General features: G+C 34.8%; 1 protein-coding gene across 1 annotated transcript; it reads right to left on the bottom strand.

Moving 5' to 3' along the window:
- Positions 1 to 466: 466 nt before the first annotated feature.
- Positions 467 to 11,788, bottom strand: LOC120086141 (P-loop containing nucleoside triphosphate hydrolases superfamily protein). Its single transcript, XM_039042607.2, has 19 exons — positions 11,503 to 11,788; positions 11,245 to 11,397; positions 10,989 to 11,135; positions 10,814 to 10,904; positions 10,540 to 10,658; positions 10,193 to 10,383; positions 9,840 to 10,050; positions 9,138 to 9,378; positions 8,001 to 8,371; positions 7,547 to 7,640; positions 7,276 to 7,475; positions 6,806 to 7,137; positions 6,475 to 6,550; positions 6,181 to 6,399; positions 3,058 to 3,300; positions 2,558 to 2,767; positions 1,335 to 1,604; positions 989 to 1,192; positions 467 to 893 (listed from the first exon to the last, which is right to left on the bottom strand). Exons 2-19 carry the CDS (start codon positions 11,389 to 11,391, stop codon positions 732 to 734), a joined length of 3,528 nt encoding a protein of 1,175 aa, XP_038898535.1. The 5' UTR covers positions 11,392 to 11,397; positions 11,503 to 11,788; the 3' UTR covers positions 467 to 731.
- Between the last annotated feature and the right edge of the window lie 2,617 nt (positions 11,789 to 14,405).

Raw genomic sequence — 14,405 nt, 5'->3', positions numbered from 1 at the left:
TAGGTCGAAGAGGGATGATATGAGAATATTGAGTTTCAGTAGCTGCATTTTAGTTTTATTTTTTTTTAGATATGAGATTATCTAATAACTAAACTAGGAGTTGTTTATTATTTATATTATATGTATGTTAGTGATATTTCCGTTTTTATTTTCATGAATTTTTATAATATAATAAAAATATCAATTCACTTGACATATATTTGTTAAACCTATAAAATTATAAACACATGGACAAAAATATAAAAATATGTACATGTCGATGAAAATTTAATACCATTAAATCCATCTACTTGGAAGTTCAAAACTATAATCGATACACCAAGTAGAACACAATGGTAAAAAGGTTGAAATTGTCCCTAAATATATTGTAAGAATAATCCAACCTAAATATGCTACAATGGAAAGATTTTTTAACTTATAAACATTTACAATGGTTTTCCATCATTTCAACATGATTACAACGTAATTAACATAACTTATAGGATAATAAAAATTCTTTCGATCAATTAAAAGCATTATACAAAATTTTCATGGTGCTTGGTCATTTGGTCATGCCATAAGTGATTTTGAAAATTCTAAAGCACATAAACAGGTGCTTGTAGAAAAATCACTTAACTACTTCTAATTATACAGGTAAAACCCACTCTAAATAAATATATTTGAAGAAACTATTGGGTGAATTTCATTTATATAATAAGGCCACGCACCAAAACAATTAATCTCAACAGATCTCATTCACTTCTTCTTTGAATTTTCTTTCTCAGTTTATCTTGTTCTCTATATCTCTCCCGCCGTTCTTCTCTTTGCCGCTTTTTAGACAACTGCTCAGTTTTGGCGTGCTCGGCTTCGAGCTCTTGTCTCTTCTTCTCTTCTTTGAGCTTTCGTTTCTTCATCTAAAGGTAACAAATTTGAAGAATGAACATGGGTTAGAAGTTGTGAAACTTACACTATGATAATGAATCAACAAAAAGCTTCAGAAATGCATTACTTTTTCATGTCTCATAAGTTGAAGCTGCTGAACAAGAGCATGAACTTTCCGATCGCGAGGCTCCATAACAACAGCTCTTCGCTTTTCGAGAAGTGGCCTCTGCTGACTAGGTGTATCCTTTGGTTTTGATTTAAATGGCAAGGCTGCTTGTAATGATTTGGGAATTACCAATGGATTGAACTTCCGTTTCTGCCTCTCAATTGGCTGCAACCGTGTAATAAAATAAAAATTAAAAAAAAACGAGTTGAAATACAACACACATGGACATCATCATGATAATCAGAACACAAAATGAGAGATGGAAACTCCATATAACCAAACTCTTTTTCTCCCTGCAAGATGTTACCTTGTAGAGCGAATCCTTGTTCACAGGAATGGGAAGATTATGTTCTTTCCTAAGTTCAGCCACAGTTTTCATCCCTTGCCATACTCGGTCACGAGGTTGCAATGCTGTTGTCAGCGGGTTGTAAAATCGAGGAACTTCAACTTTAGTCCATGCACGCAGGAAGACTATGTCACTCATCCGAATCTTGTCCTCGAAGGTACATCTAGCAATCCCTTCCTTGTGTAGTCCTCCTTTCTTTTTGGGCTGGTTACCAATCTCCTCTTTTGCAGCCTACAGATAATATTAGGAAATAATGGTTAGAGAACCAGGATATTAATACTATCCATTGAAGTATATAAATATTTTCATTGTTTCGAGGGTCTAACATGGACACGAGGGATTAAATCAATACATTCACAATACCATAAAAATTAACTTAACAAAATATCAGAAATATGAACATCATAATTAAGCTAGGCCTTGTCCAGCGCCATCCAAACATGGAGCCGCACGTTGTGAGGCTTCAGTCTGGCTCCATATGACATCTAATAAGACATTTATAAGCTTAACAGGCACACACGTGTCTACTATACTAACTACTCGTCTACTAGTTAGGAAAGGATCCTATCAAATGGCAACCCTTTAGGAAGAGTAATTCAAAGGGTTTGTAGGCAAATACTTGACCATAGGTCTGGCCATAAATATCGACCATCACCAAATTTACAATGGTATATTACATGGAAGAACTCGTAAGAGCATGAAGTTCAAAAGATTAATAAATTGAACACCCCAAAGAAGAGAGATGTACCAGGACCCTCATCCGATATTTGATGGTTTCATACAGTTTTGGATCTTTGTTATCTTAACCCCTTGGTTGGAAATATTTATTCAGGCTACTAAAAAATCTCAACAGAAAGAAGTGATCCTAATGCCAGTCTTATTTGTTTAACGGATCAACAAGCCAGGTTTTCAGCTAGGCTCACCAAGAAACAGCTTCAATCATGAAAAGTCATCAGAAGAACCAATCATTCACATGCTTAAACAGAAACCAGCTTATGGATTCACTAATCCCACTTTAGCAAGCAGACTATAAAAGAATATATAACCACAAAAAATATGGAGGTCAGGACAAGTCAAGGGGAGGTACATGAGCATTTCCTTTCATACACACAAAACAAAAAGAAATTCTGTGGGATAATAGGAAAAATAACATACAAAATGTTCTCTGTTTCAAACAAACATACCTTCTTGACCTGGCCCCGGATTCCACTAACAGTTCGAATGGAGGCACCTTCAAAACGAGCTATTTCAAGGTCTGAAGTAAACATATCTTTTATAAGTGCTGTCTTCTTAAAAATTTTGCATGGATAACCAACTAGCTTGATTTTCTTGACCACCCGCTCTTCATGATTAGATTGGAGCACAGTAGCTGTTGCAGCAATCCTGAATGATGTCTGAGAAACCAAATAAAAAGCTATATAAAAGCTAGAAAAATGTCAACAAAAGATCGCAATGAAAACTTGGAAAGGTAGCATCGCATGTTAATCTAATGCAAACAGCTGAAACAGTCGTGAGACAAACCTGTTGGAAAAATAAATATTATAATCACATATTCAATTCATTCTCACAGTCTATTGTTTCATGACAAATTGAAACACTTCAGATGGTATGAGATATCTACATAAACCTACTTCATTATCTATCTCAACATGTCTGATTTCTCATTTATAATTGAAAAGGATACCTGAATGTTGCTAGATAAAGTCTGAACAGCAATAACCCCCGTGTTAGGAGGGGCCAGAGGGCCCCAGAACATTGCTAGACAGTGCATATGTTCAGGTGTATATTTAAGCATACGGTGCCTCCCGTTTGAATCCTCAATTGCATAAACAGGGGTACTTTGGTAACGCCTCCATCCAATAGAAAAAATTAATGGATCTCTAGTCTTCAGTACCTTCTTATACCACCTATGTCGTTTTAGTCTGACCTGCAAACATATTATAGCAAGACAACTTGGTGAATGAAGAACACTTACATAACCTTTCCAAAAATAAACAAATCCCTCATCTTGGAATGAAGGACATAATAGAGCAATTGGACAAGAACTCCAATCTCAGTATATTCACTCATGAGAAAACTACACAGAATAAAAGGAAAAAAAATTAAGGAGACCAAAAGGGATAGAAGACACTCATGGAAAGACTAACAAATGAATTAACATTGACAATCCCATACCAATCAAACACACTCATGTTAAATTACCATATCGAGTCACCATTTAATAGCTGCACCTCCATTTAAACTTATTAGAAAAGAAAAACATAAAGCCAGCCAACTATGGTGCAACTGCAAGTTCCTTTAGAGAAAAAATCATTCAACCTTATGAACAAGCAGAATTCATGGAGGCCCCTTATCAGACTTTTGAACTTGGCTTGGTTGATCTTAGATAATGTGCCAGAGGACCTAATCCCGAAAAATAAATAACAATCTTTATCTCATGCTCGACTTTTCTTGGCTTGGTAGGGCCATCTTATTCCTTTGGAACAATCCTAACTTCACCATACAAGATCTGGTTGGTAACCTGGAAGTGCTTTATCTCTTTCCCCTATTTCATTTGGCTGAGATGGCCATGTTTTGGCTATCTGGAGTTTATGGCCCTCACTTCCTAAGCTACAAGTAGAAAGTAGTTCTAAGGAGAGCTAAAGAACCTTGGTGGTCTTTGCTCTAGAGAAGTTAGGTGTTGGAAGGGAATTGCAATGTTGCTGGCTAGATGGATCTTGGATAAATTGGTGGAAAGAACCATTACTTGATATTGCTCAACAAGGTAAAAAGACGTCTCCCTGTTAATATTCCTCTCAAGTCTCAACAATGCTAGATTTTACATTTACTTGGTCTATTTTGGCTGTTCAAATGGAACAAAAACAAAGAAATGACAAAAAAAAAAAAGTTTGGATATACCCACGTATTCTCACAGATGGATTCCTTGTCTCCAATGATTGGTTTTCTAAATTCTCAATTACTAAATTTGATAAACTAGAAAGCATTACCCCTAATAATTTCTTGATTATTTTGCAATTATTTTGCAATGATAAAATTGTGGATTGGGAAATCTTGGATTTGAAACTGTAATTTTGCCATTTTGGTTAATGGTAAACCAAGAAGTAGGATCCAAGCATTCAAGAGTCTTAGACAAGAGGACCTCATTCCTCCTTTCTCCTTTTCTCTTCCTTGTGGTTGTTGAAGTCCTTAGCAGGTTGGTTTCCACTAGCCATAGGGAGATGATTGGGGCTTTCCTGTGGGTGGGGAAGAAATTTACCCTCTTGCCAGTTCCCATCAGTTTGCTGATAACATGATCTTTTTTTGTTGAGGAAATTATTTTATTAACCTAAAAAACAATTTGGCGATATTTCAATCGGTTAGGAACCAAGGTAGTATGGGATGCCTTTGTCCCACATTGCTTAGAATGGGATGGCCAATGGGGAAAAAATAAAGTTTGTTAGTTCGCATTACTTGCATACAAGCTACGTTGATCTGCTGGCTATCTTTTGCTAGGTTTGAAGGGACCTCTTTCCCCACCTCTTTGTCTCAGGCTCCCTCTTGCATACAAGCTACGTTGATCTGCTGGCTATCTTTTGCTAGGTTTGAAGGGACCCCTTTCCCCACCTCTTTATCTCAGGTTCCCTCTGGACATAATCCATTTTGTCACTACTTCTTGAACCCAAGGGTTGAAAGGGCTCAAAAGTGATTATCTTCTTCGAAGAAGGCATTCTTTTCTAAAGGTGGAAAGGTTTAGGATTTAGATGGTGTACCATAATAGGGATGTTCACAAGCGAGTCAAGCCAGTCCCCCCCATTTGATTCTCCATCGCCAAAATTATCCTCATTAAATTTCATGGGAGATTGGGGGCGAGGACCATGTTCCCTTCATTCCTCGTTCAATGTTTGTTATAAAAAGATAGATTAAATTAAATGGATCGTTTTGGCAAATGTTAATTAAGTAGTTAATTTTCTAGATTAAATTAAATGGATCGTTTTGGCAAATGTTAATTAAATAGTTAATTTTCCACTGAAATTTTCATTTAAATGGTTAATATCCAATGAAGAATCACCTTAAGGAGAAATTTCTGAGACTTAATAAAACAAAATAATTACTCATCAACTAATCTACTCTTTTGTTTCATTCTACTTTGAGCATTAGCCTCCTTTCATTTCATCATTGAAAAGTTCTGTTTTTATTTGTTTTTTGGAAAAAAAAATTATCCATACATGTCGTCCAATGTTCAACCATTTGGTTCAGACATATCAAATTGGCAAACAGGTCGAGGCCGATTACAGGAAGGGGATATATTTCTTGTCCTCATAATTATTTAAATCACATGATATTTCCCAACTCCCTCCCCCATTCCCAGCCTAAAAGGAGATTCTCTGCCCTAATGGAGTAGCAGGTCCCATGAATGGACAACCCTATGCATAATGGGATTCCTGCCTGTTCCTATCATTATTTAAGGTCCCCTTTCATTGGAAGGGAGCGAAGGAAGGTGGAGGTTTTCACTTGGTTAGATGAAGACATTCTTTCTAAATCAAGTGAATTGGGTGGTCAAGGAATAGGTTAGTGTTTTTCCGACATACACGATACATGGCATGAAAAAATTTGAAGCACCCAAGGGGGGAGCCATATAATTTGATTGAAAATGTTGTCTTTTTTACTTGCTCTTTGTCTCAGGTTCACCACCCTTTCAACTGTTAAATTATGTTGTCGGTAACTTCGTAAGGAGAGAAACAAGAGATCAATAGCTTCTAAGCATGACACAAAAAAAGGTATATAAGTAATCGAATAAAGCAAAAAAGATTATTAAAAATTATTTTACCTGCATGTATCCAACATCGTCCTCCCCAGGACCAATTCCTCCAACCAAAATAGGCTCGCAAGGATCAAAATGTTCAACCATCTCACAAGAAACACCATGAACTTCCAATCTTACGTATGTCCCAGATTGGAATCCCTCAATCCTCAATCGGAAGGCTTCATCAATATTATCAAGTTCAGCCTTATTCCTTTGTTTCCTAATTTCAATTTCCTCCTTCATCTGAAACAATCAAGCATGAAGCAATGCTCCAGGTCATGCAAGAAATACTTTTCAAAAGAATGATGGTAGATTTACCTTGTCATGATAATCACTTCCATTGGCCTCATCTTCTTTATCACTTCCATCCTCTGCTGCCTTAGATCCATCAAATGTAGGTGAAAATTAAGGATCCAACAAACTCTTGAAAACAAGGAGGGAAAAAGAACTCCTATTTCAAGTTAACTTTTCTATAAAAACAAATATAATTAAACCACAGGATCACAGATAAAGTTGTTGCAATATTGACAAGATTTGAATGGGGCATTTAAAAGAAAAGCAAAAACCCAATTTCATTTCCTTTTCATAAAAGTAAAAGAGGGTGGGAAAAATAAAAGGAAGAGTACAATAAGAATTATCGAAAGGATATTCAGCATCAAACTGTGCACGAAGAGCAAGCTTTTTCAGTCTGCGTTCCTCAATTGTTGAGTCCTCTGCCTTCTGAACTGTTGCATCAGTAGTATTCTCAGCATGAGAACTCCCATACTTCTCACCAGTTTCTAGATCTTCAAAATCAGCATAGACATTATCATCATCTTCAAATTTGACTTCAGGAGATTTATTTCTGAGAGCAGCTTTTGACCAATCACCCGTGACGAATCGGTCACGAATGCTTTCAATATCAAGATCATTGGAAATTTTGAAATGTTTGGAACAATCCTCAGAATTGGCATTTTCACCATCCACTACTTTGCTATCGTTCTGCCATCATCAATATATTTAGAAGTTAAGAAAGCGACCATTATTCACATAAGTGGAAAAACAATAAACGCAGACATGAAATCTAATAAAAAGGAAATACTATTTTTAAAAAAAAAAAAAATAGTACAAAGAGTGGACCTTATTTATCTTGCCTACAGGCCAAAAAAATTCACCCCTATCGTTTTCTTCATCAGAAGTATCATGTGCTTCATTGCTTGAGGTAGTTGATAGTTGCGTGGATTTCCCGTACACAAGTCTCATGAGATTCACATGTTGCCTAGACCTGGTCCTTTCAATCAAAGGCTCCTTCCACTTTGATGTGTTACCCATGCCAGTCTCTACAATAGAAGTTGGTAAATCATCAATGGACCAAAAACATTTGCATATAGCATATTTACAAGAAAAATACCGTCTTGCTCATCATCTTCATCATCCTCCGACATCTTTTGACCATCAACATCACTGTCATCGTCACTGTCATCGTTGCCTTCTTCATCTGAATCCTATGATGAAATAAAAGAAAACATCAAGACACTAACAACCTTCTAGTATTTGGCACATAGAGCAAAGTTCACACTAACTGCATGGTCCATATAAAATATAAATAGACAGCAGTTGCCAATGTGTCATAAGATAGAGTGGCAAAGAAAGAGCTATAACAGGAGATTAATTAATATGATGCCACAAAGAGTAAACACTAGAAAAAGCTGCCTTTATGTGCCTTATCTGTTAACCAACACCTAAACCAAATATTTCTCAGATTAGCTTGTCTGACCTCTGCAAGGCAATTCATCTACGCCTTGTACAGAGGCTTCAGCTAGATATACACCAAGACATTATGAAATTGGTATCAGTCACGTTACCATGAGATCATCAGAGTCAACGTCATTTCCAAAAACAGCTTTCCTCCTAAGCCTCCCTTCATGAAATTCAACATGTTCCTTCATATGGTCTTTAACAGGGGACTTCTCATCCAATAAATCATTATATTCTTCCTCATCAGTGCCCTCACTTTCAAATTTAGCCTCTCTCTCGATAAGGTTATCTTCATCTGAAGACTCTGAGTCATCGGCATCATGTACCACACCAGGTCTATCAACTTCCCGAGACCCAGATGAGTTGTCAGGTTTTCTGCCAAAAAGGGAAATGAAGCTCTTCTCTAACTTCTCATCAACTGAATATTTTGTGCTCTGGAGAGACTTCACCAAAACCTCACCCACATCTTGATCCTTACCTGATGATAGCATAAGAGTTACTTCAGAAGAGATGGTGGAAGGCATGGCAGCTAATATGCAAACAATGTGCTATATTCAAACTAAAGTCTAAAATAGTAATGCAGAAAACAGCTCCAATAAGTCTTACGACAGAAAGAAGAACAAAACGTTCTTCAGATTATGGCATTGCTCTGCACTGATGTCATCTAATGGGGTATATGTTTTTAGACCTATTTGTCTTGTTAAATTGAGGACTTCTCATCCTCTTTAACATAGCTTTCTACAATTACGAAATTTTCTATTTTCTACAAAAATAAATAAACAAATAAATTATAAAAAATAAATTAAACAAATTCTAGTAATATTAGATTATACAGATAATCAAATCTCACTTTAAGAAATAAGGGGTTGAGAGGGTTCTAAAGTTATCGAGAAGATGATTCTTTGAAGTCATACATAAAACACAATCCCCATTGGTAAAAAAGATTACAAGAAGAAGATGTCCTAAGAAGCAAAATACAAAAATACTAGCTACATCCTCTGAAAAAAAAAAAAAAGAACGTAAGCTTGCAAGTTTCAGCTCTTTTTTTTCACTATCCGATTGCTAAAAACTTGATTGCAGGTCTACAATTACGAAGATGTTGAAAAGAGTTTTTCTAAGTAAACATAGCCATCAAGCAGTGAGGCATTTAGTTGTAGGGTTCTCATGTCAAGACAGTAAAGTGTTTCTTTGCAAGTTTACACACTCTCGGGGAACTTCTTGGGAAATTAATGGAAGAAAATTACCTTTCCCTGTAGGTACTTCTTTATCATCGTCAACTTTGGAATACTGAACAAAATGGTCATTGATGTTTATATAAACAGCATCCTTGTCATATAAGAGATCCCCAAGCCCAGACATAGGAGCATAAAACAATTTCTCCTTATCACGTAGTCCTTTCTTTTTGGCAGCAGATGGCAAAGGACAAGGATCAGCCAAACTGGTTATACTAGCCAATTCAAAATCACCCACACCAGCAATGTGAACCTGATTCATGCATTGGAAGTAAGGAAATATACAAAACAAGTTTAGGTGATTAACTGAGTGTATAAATTTTCTTCAAAAATTATTTTGGGAGAGATCGTCAAAGTTAACAAGAAACAATAAAAGCATTCTAGTCAGCCAAAGAGTACAAATTTTCTTAAAAAAATAGCTAAATTTTAGTATTTAGTATTTTTAAATTTTCCTCTGTTAGCCTAAACTAACAGTTGAAAGGGTTGTTATGAGATCATCCCCCTATACATATTTGGCACTATGCAGTATGAAGTCTGATGATTAATAAATTTCAGCTTTTTCCTTGGTGTTTACACCAGTTATTCTCTCACCTCACCATTATTCTTCAAAGTAGTAAACAATAACATTTGTTTCCTATAAAAAAACACACACACACACATAAACCAGCAATAATTCCCATATCATGGCAAACCCAACTACCAGAGAAGTGGTACCTTAGTTCCATACTTCAAATTACAACCTCGTAGATAACCATAAAGCGTGATATTTCTATCACATTTATTGTTCGTATGAACTCTTTCAGGTGGAGTGACATCTTCAAATCTGTCAACTAAAACATATGGATGGTTGGTACGCCAAGACAGAGGCTGAAACTTCATCACAGAGATAAACCGAGCAAGATTGTGTACCTCACGTTTAGGATATCTGTTAACAACAGAATGTGAAAATTTAAAAATCATATTGACCACAATGAATATCAACCTAGTGCAAACATTAAATTTTTCTGCATTATGATGAAAACTAACAAAAATAAATGTTTTAAGATAGGACTGAAGAATATGCTTACTTCCCATGTATAAGCCCAGATAGATAAAATAATTTTGCTCCTGTGCGTATCTCCGTCCAAAAGCGATGTTTAAGACGCTGCTTTGTTTTCCTTAATTTTTTTGCATCTTTAAACTTGTCAAGGTGCGTGAGAACTCCCATAACTTTTGGAAGTCCATGATTATGCAAAATGTTGAGAAACTCAAAAGTCTCCTGTAGGTTAGTGAAGGAAGTGTTCCAAGTTAAAGATAGTGAGTAAGGAAATGATGGTCAAATGGTGAAAAAAATAGCTCAGTTAATCCACTATAATCTTCGAGTTCCAGGTTGAGAAATTAAACAAATGAAAGGACGGGAATGTTGGTATCTCACCATCTCAAAACCGTAATCACCATCAATTAGAAGCAAAGTCAAATCAGCAAACTTTGCTGCATCAATCATCCCATTTATATCATTTGGGCACTCTACAAACTGCAACCGCCTTTGTTTACCTGAAAAAAGCATAGTTGTATACACATTGAGAAGAACACAAATCTCCAAATAAAATAGGCAAAAAAAAAAGTAGTGAAACTTGTTTGCGGAAGGAAGAAAAAAATGAAAAACTTCAATGAAATATTCAATGAGTATAGGAACCAATAGAGAGAACCTGACACAATTGTAAGCGGGCCACGAACATCAGGTAAATTATGTTTGGTATAATGCTTAACAAGAGACTTTATCAACAGAGACTTCCCAACCTACAGTAGAAAAAAAATGAACTTTGAGATGCAAGTCCTCAAATTACATAATATACAAACTAATCTACCCTAGTAAATTCACACCTGGGGAGGTCCTTGTACAACAATAACGTATGGAGCCGGTTCACCATAACAACGATCAATTACGGGAACATGAAGCCTACGTTGTTCTTTCTCAACAGAACGAGCTTGCAAACGCTTGGCTTTAACTGACGAATTAAAAGCAAAAGCCTATAGACAAGGGGGGAAACACTTAGTTCTCCACATGACAAATGAGCTACAAGGAAGAAGAGCATAAACAGTAGAATTCAACAAAAGAACAAAGAAACAATTTAATCACCTTGGGATTCCGCTTCCTATCATTCTCAGAAACTTCATCCTTCTTCTTCCCTTTATCATTCATTGATTTCTTCTTTGCATTGGGACCAGATTTACGAGACCTATGGGCCTTGTGAGATTGATCTTCAGCACTTGCATTGACGGCCATGATTATCTGAAAAAACTCGAATGAACAAACTGTGGGTTAGAATCAAATTCGATCAAGGTTCCAGAATACTTCATTAACTAATATAGATGGACATGGAGATCGGGAGAATACCAGTAGCAACAAAAGGGTTAAAAAAAAAATCAGTGCCAACCGTAGATGGAAGGCTGCGGCAGCACTGAACCGGAGAGTGTCGGCGGCGATAGGAAGACCGGCGTGAAGCCTGGTGGAGCAGTTGAGAGTGAGCGGAAGACGCAGAAGGGTTTAGGGTTCTGTGTTTCTTTTATTTATTTTTAATTTATTTTTAGAATTTTTCTAATTTATATGATGCTTTATTTGAATAATATTGGTGTATTACCAGTTACCTTACCACGTCGTGTATTTTTGTATTAATATAATTACATAAATTTAATCCTTGTTGTATGTTTTAACACTTTTTAATTTAGTCTCCTACTGTTTGAGAAATATTTGCGATGTCGATAAACTTATGTGACATATCGTAATATTTGGGGAATGAATATGATCCAAATTTTCAAGAAATTAGTAGAAGTTTTATTTTTTCTTTATCTTGAATGACATTTTCTCCTTAAATCTTTATCAATTCATTGGGTGTTTGGTTATAGGTTTGGCATTTGAAGTCAAACTCATTTTTGGGATATTGAAATAAAATTCCTAGAATTAAGAAATTGAACTTGTGCGTCTGGAATATGTTTTTTTTTTTTTTTGTGAACGTCATAGGTTTGAGAAAATTTCTCATCCCCTACCTCTTATCAATGGTTAACAATGATTGTCGGTCAACTGTCGATCGACTTTCGTGACTGTCAACGACCTATTGCCTTAGCCGTCGACAACTGCCTTGCCTGACCATTGGCAACCGACTGTTGTGACCGTTGACAATCACTCATCGTGACTATAAACGATTGATTGTTGTGATCATTAATGATCGATCATGACTTTCTGCAATCGACTAATCATCGTGTCATCGTCAATTGACCATCGTGATCATCTTCGATTGATACATGGTTTTCAAGGATAGTTGGCAATTGTTGTTGGTAGGTCACTTGTGATGGTGGGCCGTTATCGACTTCTTTTCTCCTCCATTTTCCTTTATTTCTCCTTTTTCCCTTTGATTTCTCATTCTTTTCCCTCTCACCCTTTTCAACCATAAAAAAGAACTTACAAAAATAAAAAAAAATGAAAATAATCTCCCTTATCTAGATCTTCCTCTCTAAAGCATGGTGTCGATACCACTGCCTGTTACTAGAGTTTTTCTTTTCCTTTTTCTTCTTCTTCCTTTCTCTCTTTCTTACTCATTTTCACACACAAAAAAACGAGAAATTGACTTTCTCATCTAAGAGCTCTAAAAACTGAAGTGTTGCATCAATCGTACTGCTCATGAGTCATGAAATACTCTTCGCCACCCATTGCGCACCTACCCATCGTTGGTCACCCACTACCAGTCACCGACAATTTTTTTTTCTTTCCTCCTTCTCCCTCCCTCTTTTTCCTTCAATTTCTCATTCCTTTCTCCTTCTTCATTATACCCACAAAATATATATATATATATACACGTGATTGATTGATTAAGATTACTATTAAATGCAAACCTCAAAGAAAAAATTGATTTCATGACTCTAAAAAAAAAGAGTTAATTCAAGGATTTTAAAAAAAGAGTTAACTCAAGGATTTAAAATAAAACTATATTTGTTATAAATGTATTGTTATGTTGGGGTATTTATTATTACAGTATGATTGGCTTATTTATTACAGGCAAAACTTGTACAACATATTTCATGTCGTGTTGATTCTGCTTTGAGATTAGTTTTTTATTTGTTGATATGTGTAGGACATATTTACTAGAGTTTCTTCCTATTCTCCGCAACATGTCTTACAACATGGTAGGCCATTTTTAAGGACATTTGTAATGTGAAAGGTAGTAGATTCTACGAAATATTTTTCCTTATCCGTCAACAAGATTCTGCAAATTTTGTCGCCTACTGTTTTTTTTTCTTGCAAAGATGATTTATTCTTTCCAAAAAGATATTCTCAAATCTAACTCTTATATATATATATACATATATTGTGTTTTGTTCAATCTTAGAATTGGCTGTTTTGAAAATTTTTTAAGTTGGTTGTCTTATGTGTTTTCTCTCGAACCACAAGTTTTGAAAATTTTTTAAGTTGGTTGTCTTATGTGTTTTCTCTCGAACCACAAGTGTGTCAATATTTCATCGGAGAAAATCGTATTGTTGTAGATCTTGAGACTTACTCTAGATCGTATTGATTTTTTTTTCAACAACTTGAGAAGGGGTTTAAACTTAGGGGGAGCCTAAGTTCATCAAGTGAAGTATCTTCATTAGAAGGTGGAAAGATAAACGTCTTGATGAGAAGGAGTCTCACACTTAGGAGTCGTTTAGTTTAAGGTTTTAAAGATATATGAGAATAAATGATGTCTGGAAATCAAAGATAACTGTATTTAGTTGCATGGAAGATACTATCATAATTTTATGAACAAAAATTGTGTTTGTATTTAATTATGAAATTAAATATGACAATATTGTATAATTGTAATAGATTAATTATTTAAAAACATATATCATTGATAAAAGTTAATTAATTAAGAATCAATAATAATTAAATTAACTAATTAATATATCAAATGGTTATCATATTAATTATAATCTAATCCTTAATCACTTTTATAATTAATTATATTCAACATTAGTAATTTTAGTTCTAATTAAATAATATAAGAGAATGTATTTTAATTAACAGTATATTATATAAAATATAAAAAATGAGATAAAAATACGATATGTTCATGAAGAATATTAATAAAGAATACTAGAAAAGTTCTATATGTTTATAATGAAAGATTAAATTAAAATTAATCTCAATAAATAATTATTTCATTATAAAAATAAGTAATCAATTATTATAATTGAAATAAATTTTTGTACTAACTAAATTTAATTAATTATGGTTTACTAATTAAATATATTTAACATATTGTTAGC

Source organism: Benincasa hispida, chromosome 9 (genome assembly GCF_027475165.1).
Source record: "Benincasa hispida cultivar pf3 chromosome 9, pf3_genome.v1.1, whole genome shotgun sequence".
In the NCBI taxonomy this organism is placed as follows: Eukaryota; Viridiplantae; Streptophyta; class Magnoliopsida; order Cucurbitales; family Cucurbitaceae; genus Benincasa; species Benincasa hispida.
This window is presented reverse-complemented; position numbering and strand designations above follow the sequence as displayed.

Excerpts from the sequence above, each read along its gene's own strand:
- LOC120086141 (XM_039042607.2), bottom strand. The coding sequence starts at position 11,391 with ATGGCCGTCAATGCAAGTGCTGAAGATCAATCTCACAAGGCCCATAGG. Across the intron at positions 7,476-7,546 it reads TGAAGATGATGAGCAAGACG|AGACTGGCATGGGTAACACA; the intron begins GTATTTTTCTTG and ends CTTCTATTGTAG. Across the intron at positions 2,768-3,057 it reads CTTTATCTAGCAACATTCAG|ACATCATTCAGGATTGCTGC; the intron begins GTATCCTTTTCA and ends TTGGTTTCTCAG.